Here is a 10928-nt window from a genome sequence, read left to right as displayed (position 1 = left end):
GACTCTATACAGTTATATCTTACACTTTATTACTTCGGAAGACAAAATGTTTTTACCTGCACTGACACACACATTGATAGTTAGCTACAATGTATCATTATTGTTGGGCTACATAATAGCACTGTATACCTCGTATATTTTAAGGCCACAGTGTTACATGAGCCATAACCGCCCCTTTAAGGCAGGGTGAGCAGGACTGATCACTGGTATTTTAGGTGCAGTCTGATCCATGTAACGTGTCCCAATAAGCAGACTGTACGATCACAGTCACCGCCAGCAGACGCCTGACCCCATTAACAAATCCCTGTAGTAGTTCACCTCTAATTACCCATCTGCTATGGAGAATCTTCAGAGCTTAAGCTTCACATCAATCTCCTGCCGAAAAGCAGTTATCACCGCTACAGTCTGTACTACACCCCGAATACAGAGCCCAGGGTAACACACCAGAACCAAGCGCAGGACACACATGTGACCCTACAGACTGCAGCCAGTGCTATGTATTGTCCCTGGAGAGATGTGTAATCAGACCTATGTGTATACTGATAGTAGCAGCAGGACTGTGATATATGGATTTATATTCCAGTATTGTAGCTTATCCAAGTGCACTTGGGCGTCTCCTCACACTGCTGTGCTCTGTGCAGCCAGTCTTAAATAGGACCTATCAGGGCAATTTGGAACATTAAACCACCCACAGGTCCATAAGGACCAAATTGCCCTTAAGCAAATCCCTATGTACCCACTATTAAATTAAAAACCATTTATACTTACCTGCACAGTTGTGTAGTGAAGCTGGGGGTGGGGGGTGGAGGGGGTACAGCTCCGGCTTCATAAAAGTACTGCATAGGTATCACAAGTGATGGGTCCAATGCATCTCATCGGAATCATCTCTAGGCAAATATATATATATTTTTTTTTCAGCGCCCATGGAGAGACAAACTAAAGGGCGTTTTGGGACTCTAAACCAACAGTCCATAAGCTATGGGTGGTTTAGTGACCCAAATCACATTGTCCCAGGAGTGATGTGTAATCAGACCTTTGTGTATGTTAGTAGCAGCAGGACTATGATATATAGATTTATATTCCAGGATTGTAGCTTCTTTAAGTACACTGGGGGGGGGGGTGTCCTCACACTGCTGTGCTCTGTGCAGAGTATTGGCACTGTATAAACAGACCTGTGTGTAGGTTAGCATCTAGATCTATAGGTCATATTTTAGAAACTATGCATTGAATAGTGAAATGCAGTGACAAGTGTATGAAAAGTATAACCATTATGAGAAGTAGTAGGGTGCAAGGAAACAACTCAAATCAATCCCCCCGCCTCCTTCCGACACCCCCCACCTTTTCATCCAAGGTTGGTTTTCTATCTTAATGTTTTATTGACGTTCTGACATTGCCATATTATATCGCAGACCCATCTCCCTGTACAGGCAGTCCCCGGGTTATGTACAAGATAGGGTCCGGAGGTTTGTTCTTAAGTTGAATTTGTATGTAAGTCGAAACTGTATATTTTAGAATTGTAGATCCAGACAAAAATTTTTTTGGCCCCAGTGACAATTGGAGTTTCAACATCTTTTGCTGTAATGGGACCCTGGATTATCAATAAAGCTTCATTACAGACACCTTACAGCTGATCATTGCAGCCTGGGACTATAGTAAAGCATTCAGAAAGCTTCATCAGAGGTCAGAGGGGTCTGTCTGTAACTATGGGTTGTCTGTAAGTCGGGTGTCCTTAAGTAGGGGACCGCCTGTATTTCTGTTATCCCATTATTATAGTGGTGACTCCCGGCCCCAATTTGTTTAACCCTTTATTTCCAAACCTGTTTTCCATATTAATGCCCAGGCTATTTCAGTATTTTTCCTTTTATCCTTTCCTTCTACAAGCTAGAACTTTACTATTCCATCACAGGTTTTTAATAGCAATTTTGGGTTTCTTGTGTCCTACTGTTAACTTGTATTAACCATTTATGTGAAGTATATTAAAAAAAAAAAAATACAAATATGACTTTTTCTAATGATATTTTTCAGTCTCTTTGCACCTAAATAACTTCTGGGTCACACATACAGCAGTACCATATTTATAGGGGCATAGACTATTGTAAGGTGTGCCAGCCCCATGTCAAGTGGTGGCAACTAAAAATCCCTTAGGTTCTGGAGGGCAGAGAGCTTTCAGAGGACGGTCCAGCAAGACCCAGCAGGTTTCCTTCCTGAACATAGTAAGCCTGACAAAGATAGGACACTATAGGCCTCTCTGTATCAAATATAAGAGCAGTAAAGAGGAAGGATGAGAATTCTGTGGATGAAGTTTCAGTATGAACCCAAAAACCACCTGCACCCATCATACTGTCACACGTGCACCCCCAAGATTGTTGGGATCCCACTGCAGACCCAGGAAACAAGAAACCATGTAGCAAAGAAATTTATATTTAACTACAAAATTACACAATGCAACAATTTCAAATATACAAAAGTACTAAAGGTAGAAGTGACAACTTCTCAGAGCAGGCAACCCGATGTCTGAGAAACCAAAGTCATTAAGGCGAGATGATCAGCGACGCGCCAGGGCCCAGTCATGGATAAGAGGATAGCCGCAATGCTCTGCGATGGCTCCAGGCCAGGTACATGGTGGCAGATACTTTGCATTGGCTGCAGGATAGTTCTGGTTTGGGCTTTGTTCTCACACCCCAGGTGTTACCCTCTGGTGCAGAAGTAGAGGAGTCATGAGCTCCTGCTGACATAAGCTGAAAGCGTCCATGGGCCCCGCATCCTTTCCATAGAGCGTGCCGGATCAGAACTGCTGGATAATGAGTTTCTTCTTCACATCGTGTGCAAATCTGTTCATCTTGAATAAGTCGCTGTCATAAAATGCTGAAAGGTTGTGGATATTGATCTGCCGAGCCTAGAAAGGAAAGGTGGAGGATGACTGTGCAGATAGGAGCAAGGACTAGACTGATGACTCTTTAGGGGGTCCTTTATTCCAGAACCCCAATAAATCCTTTGAAGGATTATAATCTACAGCTGCATCCTCTGCCAAGTTATTACTGCTCAGTAGCACCTCTCGTGTCTGAACAGGGGAACTGCAGCCGACACTAGTAATGGAAGCTGCAAATTGCTTTACTTTATGCAGGATACATGAGTTATTGCTACAACCTCCAACATTCTTAGGCTACATTCACACGGACGTATGAAAACAGCCGTATCCGTACCGTACCGTTTTTTTACGGATTACATACGGCCACATTCATTTCAATGGACAATACGTCTGACCATTTATATTGCCGTTGTTAACTCCGTTATGTACTGTACCGTATACTAGCCGTATAAAAACATAGAGCATGTCCTATTTTCTCCCGTATTTCAGTTCCGTATGCCCTAGAAGTCTATGGGGACGTATAAAATACGGGTTACATACATGCTGCATACGGATGAAAAACGTCACGTATATACGGCCCGTAAATACGGGACTGGAGAAATCATACGGTCGTGTGAATGTAGCCTTAGTATCAGTGGGTGAAGCAGATTTCGTTATTGTGGCATCTTTAAAAGGTTTTCCCTGCACAGCACCAATCCCAGTAGTTGGACGCATATTCCAATAATACTTTCTTATAATCTTGGTGCATATGCCAAGCCTCCGCTCCAGTCACGTCTATAGGATTAGAGGTGATGGATATTCCTGAAGTGCATGGAGGACTGTCGTGCTTGTTCGGCCATTGCTCTTTAGAGGATGTGTCACCTATGATAAGAACTTGCCCATCGCACAATAATCCTGTACACCCCCCTGGTCGCACTCACCTTGTCTACCAGATCTTTCTCAGACACCTCGATGGCGTCCTGCTGTGCGCCGTATCTGTTCCTCTGGTACGTCACCTGTTCAGCCACCAGCTGCTTCAGGATAAAGAGTAGTAGCTCGTTGTTGTCTCTCCTGAATGCCAGGTATCGGGCAAACGTCTGCGGACATAATAATCATCACATTACATTCCCACTCAGCCTGACCCTACACCCCATAGATGCCAGCCACCCCATGTGTATTGTACAACGCACCTTCCTCATGCTTCTCATAACACTGAACTTCTGCGTGTCGATAAAACTCTCCAGCATCACTCGTATGGCCATGTTCACATCATCCTCCACCACGTAATCCCGCAGATGCATCCGCGCATGGGCTTCTGCCATACGAATCATTGATTCGATGTGTCGTACGGTGATGGGGATGCTGCCGGTGGCCTGCAGGGGACAGAAGAGGTCATCGAGGAGAACTATACTAAAACACCAAGAACTAGAAGTATAGGGAGGACAACAGTGCCACCCGATGGTGGATTAGAAGAATACAGCAGCATCAATAAAATTACTGGTACACCAAGCATTGTCTTACCATGGACTCTTTCCTGAGATCGCTGTACATCTTCGCCACTTTGTCCTGGTCCATCTGGTTCAGCTTTGGCCGGATCTTTTCCTTGGCATAGATGATGTACTTCTTCAGCACTTCCTGAGGCAGAGGATCCACGCCAAACGTATTCGGTAAAACGTGTTCTTCTCCATCTCCGTTTAAAACGTCTTTGTTGCTTGGATGATGCTTAATATGGCTGCCAACCACAAACCTGGCCAACATCTCATCCTACAAATAACAGAACCCCCAGATTACCATGACTTCTATACACCCAGAAGCTGGACTACACCTCGGGGTGAGCCCACGGGATCAATGCTGTAATACTGAAGGCATTAACCCATAATTGCACAAAGTTATTCTTCCTTACCTGGACAGGGTCCACTGTATCCCTCACCACACACAAGATGTCAAATCGAGACACGATAGGCTCAGTCAGATCCACGTTCTCAGAAAACGTTAATGATGGGTCGTAACGTCCTCCTGAATTAAAATTGATAAAACTCAATGAAAGTTTTGTCCGGTGCAAATTATATTACATATTAAAAATAAAAAAACTAGCTACCAATGGGATTGGCGGCGGCGATGACTGTGCAGCGCGCCTGCAGGGACGTGACTATGCCGGCCTTAGAGATGGAGATGCTCTGCTGCTCCATGGCTTCATGGATACTTGTCCTGTCTTGGTCATTCATCTGTAAGTAAGAAGCATTCAGTCCTGTTCTGCACCCCAGCCTCGCCCCCGTCTACATCCACCGATTACTGACCTTATCAAACTCATCGATCAGACACACTCCCCTATCGGCCAGGACCAGAGCTCCTGCTTCTAGCGTCCATTCCCTGGTCACTGGATGACGCTGGACATAAGCCGTCAGACCTACGGCAGAAGCTCCCTGGCCGGTAGTGAACACGGCTCTGCTCGCCACTTTCTCCACATACTTCAGGAATTGAGATTTTGCAGTTCCAGGGTCACCACATAACAGGACATTGATGTCCCCACGCACTTTGTGCTTTCCACCTGGAAAGAGGAGAGTCACTCATTACATGATATTCAGGTAAGAAATATGATCTGACATTATCTGCCAAATGTCCCAAGTTTAGACGCTATCCACAGGATAGGGGATAACAACCTAAGTATTCGAATGCTGGTACCCGGACCAATAAAATCGGGAGCCCGAATGGAGTGACAGGGCACATGCTCGTACTGTCTCACCAGCCATTAGCAAGAACGGGATCCCTGCTCTTGTCCCCGTAGACGGATAGCCACTAATAAACTTGCAGGTAGACTGCTTTAAAAGGATTTGTCCCACACACACATCTATAGAATACATGGGGAGCAGTGACCATACGTGAGCACCCCCTTTCGTGTGGGTGCAGGGAATCAGAACAAGTTAGACCCTCAGCAATCTGACAAATGATCCGTTTCGGTTACGGGACAACCCCTTTAAAAGCCAATAACTTAGTCTCCACAATTTCCAATTATTAAGCATACAAGGACCTTGTCCCGTGTACCCACCTGGGTTCTTTGGTTCTCCTCCGAACAAAGCAAGCGCAAGGCCCCTCTTGATGTCTTCATGTCCATAGATGGAAGGAGCAATACTAGCGAAAATCTGCAACACAAACCAATGCACATGTTAGATACTGGATCCTGGTAAAAGAGACAACCATGACACCACAAGTAGGATAAGTCCTCCAGACGCCTGGGAGTCATTAACATTTCAGGTACAGCCATTACAGATGGTGCTGGAGCAGATATATCACTCTTCTTTAACAAGATAACCATATAGAAAGCAAGCAGTCAAAGCCCCCAAACCATTTATCTCCCTTACCCTCTCTCCAATCCGCTCATCCTTGGAAAGGGACACGATGGCTTTGACATCCTCATCGGTCAGCTCTCCCACCGCCACTTTGTCGTCTTTCTTGGTGATGTGATTGGCGAGAATCACAGTGGCAAACACCGGGAAGCCGTTAGCCGTGTTGAGGGATCCATCGTAGTTGTTATGGTAAATACCAGTCAGTTCCTGTAATAAGATATACAAAGTAAGGAAGTGCAACCTCCACATATTACATATCACAGCCCAAGAATATATTACACAACTAGTGCCGGCAAGAAGCGGATTAATAATCCCTAAAAGTCTGACTTCTCGGATATCAATCCCATAAATTAGGGGAATTCTGTATTAGATCATTGCTGTATCTTCCCCCTTTAAAGAAACACTCCTGTGAAAGCTAGATCATTGATGAATATGTGGTGCAGGGCCTGAGGGGAGGAGCAGGACTCATTTTCATTGAATTACTAGAACCTGGAGTCATGCTCCTCCCTCCAGGGCATGTGCCATGTAGAACTCAATGAACCAGCTTTGACTGGGGTGTTCCTTTAAGGCTTCCATAGCTCAGTCTTGAGGACAGAGATAATCCACTTCCAGATGTGGGGGTCCCAGATATTAGACTACTTGCTTCCTACTTTGTGGTAATGACTGCACTCACTATTTCATCTCCGGGTTTACAGCTGTCCACCAGGTCTGCGAGGAGGATGGCGTCTTTGGAGCGAGGCAGTCGGCCCGCTGCCACTTTACCAGGGCTCTCCTGTATGGTGATACGCTGGTAGTTCTGGTACACGGTCTGAGGATAAGAGCAACAATAGATACAAATTTAGAATTTTAGGAGAACTCTTTACAAGTGCTGAGCATTTTCCAACAAAAAATGAAAACCGTCATACCTCCTCCATGTTGATTTCGAATGGTCCCAGGGACTGACACTCTGGACAGGACCCTGGCTTCACCTCCTGGTTCTGGGACTGGAAGAAGGGCCCCAGGATGAAGTTGCACTTGTTGCAGTTGTACTTGACCATACTGAGCTGCGGCAGGACCCCGGTACAGCAGGTCACCACGCCGCTGGTGCGGATCAGCTGGTTCAGATGCAGCTGCCTAGAAGAGACATAGAAGACCCAAACTCAGGTCACAGCACCAATACATCACCAGCTTTTGACCCAATGCTAGTACTAGAAACTCACCTGAGGGATCGCAGCTCCTCCACCAGCGGGAGGTGGGAGATACGGACGTGGATTTCACGGGCAATGCGGTCGTACTTGGGGTACATGACCAGGACGACCTCTTTAGCTGCCTCGTCAAAGATTTTCAACATTTCAGCAGGGGCTTCTGGGAGGAAATAAGCCAAGACGTGCTCCCGGGCGGCCAGGTCCTCGTAGTTCACCACCAGACTCTCCTTGTTGTCTGAGCAGAGAACACACATCAGTACATTATAGAGGGTATAGACCTCAGGTGTAGGTGCGTATTCCACTATGACTCCCTCCTACCTTTGCACATGTCACTGATCTTCTCCTTGAAGACGTTGTGTCCATTCTCATCGACGTGGGTCCGCAGGAAGTTCTTGAACCGATGGTAGATCTCCAGGCGTGTGGCCGCCATAGACACCCACTCTCTCACAGAGTGACCCTTCATATCTTCCAGGTTCTCAATACTTTCGATCATTTCTTCGTCCTCATCAGCGGCGCCCTCTGCGGCACGCTCCGCCAGTCTACGTTTACGAGCGGGGCGATCCTCCTCCTCCTCATCGCTGTCTAATCACAGGAAAGAAAACCACTAAGATCAGCCGGACTTGTAAAGTGCATCTTTAAAGGGACACTACAGTCACAACCGATTCATCAATTTCTTCCTTGTACCAGGAAGGAGCATTACTCAAGAGTCCTAGAAATATAAAATGAGGCCCTGAAGGCTTCATTTAAGAGCTATTCATCAGCAGGCCCTCAAAGCAGACAGTTGAATGCACAGTGCCAAGAGCACAGCAGTGTGAGCATGCACTTGGAGAAGCCAAATCCATAGTTCAGTGTCCTGCTGCTAGACATACACAAAAGCTATAATTACACTACTCTCAAAGGAAAATACATAATGACTTAAGAGCACAGCAGTGAGGACAGGCCACCAGTGCACTTGAAGTTATTACAATCTGGAATTTTAAATGCATATTTCACAGTCCTGCTGCTACTATCAATTTACATAAAGTTCTAATTACACACATCAATATATACAGCTGGTTGCAGTCTGAAGGGAATGGTTCCCTTTATGTACATGAGTAAACCTACCATAAAGCAGTCCCCTGCGCATGCGCCCCATGTCCCGGCCCGTCTCTCGGTCCCTCATCCTCATGGCCTGCTCAGCGGCTTCTCTCTGGCTGGCCGTGAGATCGTCCACATCGTCCTCATCATCCAAGCCTTCAGCCTCGTACACGTCCAGCTCAGATATCGGGCGATAATCCCTGAAATCCACAGAACAGGAGATTAGACAGAACTTCATGTCTGACCCGTCCCATCACCACATCAGTCAGCGTGAGATTTCCTGGTACCTTTCCATTCCGTCTCCAATCAGCTCCTCTCCATCTTCCTCCTCGTCCACCGGGAGACCTTCATCTCCCAAGATGCCTTCAGACTCGTCCTCAAAGGGAGGAAGATCTCGCCCGGGGCTGGATGTGAGGGCATCTCCGCGCCTGGAGCCCGTCCTGGGACTTGTGGCAATAGTGAATGATTCTGAGGAATCCTGCAGCACAAGGGTTAACGGGTCAGTAGATGTGGATTACCATATGGAGGGTGGAGAAGACATCACAGAACACTTCTGCCTAGAGCGATGGCAGATAGCACGGACAAAACATGGTCCCCAACATCTACAAGAGCATCTCTCAGTGCTGCGGGACTACTACTCCCAGCATTCCCTGATAATGGGCAGATCAGTCATGTGATTACTGGGGTGGGGGGGGGGGTGTTTAGGACCCCCATCAGTCATTAAGAGGGAACTGCATGATACACATCCAGTGCTGGTAGATCTATTATACCGATGCTCCGAAATTACCATTGCATTGTGGGAGATCGCTATGCAAATGCAACCTTACTCCTATAGGTGTCTGTGCATTGCATTTTGAAGTGCAAAGCAAACGCCCCGAGTGAACGCAGCCTTACAGTCCCAGCCAGGAATCTCAAGACCACAGAAACAGGTCAGCGCATGCTGGGAGTAGTAGTTCCACAGCTTGCAGATGACCAATACAGGGACATAGCTTGTTTATAGAAAGACGTATAAAGAAACCGCATGTATGCGTGACAGGTATGTGGCGATATTCTCTACTGTAAGTATCGGAAGCCTATACCATAGCGCAGCAAGCGTGGCTCACATGACACCCGGATCACATAAGAGACACTAAGCAGATGATGGGAGTAGTAATCCATAACTTTTTATGTAACTACAGACTAAATTATTTACTATAAAAGTAACAATTCTACACAAAATACATATAATCTTTCTTCTCGCCCTTAACAATAACATAACACGATGGGAGTTGTAGTCCCTGAATCCCGCCCCGCTGCTGTCAGTGACCCCCATCCCCGGCTCTCACCGCCATAACGCTGCAGCAGCCACAGTCTCCGTACACACGCAGCTCAGTCCTTCTCCTTCCCGCGGTGTGGCGCGAAAATTACCACGTGACCGGTCCAAGCCCGCGAAATTCTCTTCGTTTGCATATTCCCCGCCCGCTCCGTACTAGTTTGCATGGTGATATGGGCGGTGCTCGCGTTGGTAGGAGATCTCCGGTTGGTGGTTGTAGGAGGAGGCGGAGTTAGACAGGTCATGAATAAGTAAGCGATATTGTAATAAGAGGAGGGGGGAGGAGATCGGATGTTGGAGTTGTAGTTTTACATCAGGTTTCTGACTTATGATACGTACAGTACAGACCTATAAAAAGTGATTGTACAGGATAAGAAAACCAAGAGTGTGATATACCAGATACAGCGCCACAACCCTCTGCAGGATGTATGTGGTACTACAACTCTGCCCTACTCCCTTAAAGGGGTTGTCCACAATTACAAAAACGGGGCAGTTGTCTTCTCTAAATGGCACCTACAGGTTGCGTTTGGAATTGCAGCTCAGCTTCATTCACTTTAATAGAGCTGCACTGCAATACCGCAGACAACCAGCAGGCAGAGGAGGCGCTGTTTTAGGAAGAACGCCAATTATGGAACCAAATATACTGTTGTCACGTTTTTAAACGCATCCAAAGTGCAAGTGGTTTTGGATGCGCTTAAAAACGTGTTGAAAACGGCACGTGGGAAACCGCCCTAATTGCTCTTTGATCAAACGCTGACGTGATCTGCAATGTGGCCTTACTCATACATCCGGGCCCCGGGACTGTGGTATCTTCTTATATTTGTTATCCATGGCCTCCTTCCTTCTAAAATCAACTTTGATAATTATGCTAATGAGCCTTAAGGACTCTGAGGCCGGCGCCACACAGGGCGCTTTGTCTGCGCTTGCAAACGCAAACGCAGACAAAGTCGCGCCCATCGGGGCGGGCCTCGGCCCGATCGCATCGGCGTTTCTATGGAAACGCCTGCGATCGGGAACGAGTCGCCGGTGTTTCGCGTTAAATTAAATTAACGCAAAACACCGGCGGCTCGTTCCCGATCGCAGGCGTTTCCATAGAAACGCCGATGCGATCGGGCCGAGGCCCGCCCCGGTGGGCGCGACTTTGTCTGCGTTTGCGTTTGCAA

The 10928-nt window shown here is 46.9% G+C and overlaps 1 protein-coding gene across 1 annotated transcript; it reads right to left on the bottom strand.

The window, feature by feature from the left end:
• Positions 1–2405: 2405 nt before the first annotated feature.
• Positions 2406–9926, bottom strand: MCM2 (minichromosome maintenance complex component 2). Its single transcript, XM_072127195.1, has 16 exons — positions 9779–9926; positions 8741–8931; positions 8481–8653; positions 7695–7958; positions 7392–7611; positions 7098–7305; positions 6866–7000; positions 6208–6399; positions 5895–5988; positions 5146–5396; positions 4947–5073; positions 4752–4864; positions 4370–4612; positions 4039–4221; positions 3790–3945; positions 2406–2896 (listed from the first exon to the last, which is right to left on the bottom strand). Exons 1-16 carry the CDS (start codon positions 9782–9784, stop codon positions 2786–2788), a joined length of 2667 nt encoding a protein of 888 aa, XP_071983296.1. The 5' UTR covers positions 9785–9926; the 3' UTR covers positions 2406–2785.
• Between the last annotated feature and the right edge of the window lie 1002 nt (positions 9927–10928).

The sequence above is a fragment of the Engystomops pustulosus genome, chromosome 10 (assembly GCF_040894005.1).
Source record: "Engystomops pustulosus chromosome 10, aEngPut4.maternal, whole genome shotgun sequence".
In the NCBI taxonomy this organism is placed as follows: Eukaryota; Metazoa; Chordata; class Amphibia; order Anura; family Leptodactylidae; genus Engystomops; species Engystomops pustulosus.
Note: the sequence above shows the minus strand (reverse complement) of the source record. Positions and strands in the feature narration are given on the sequence as shown.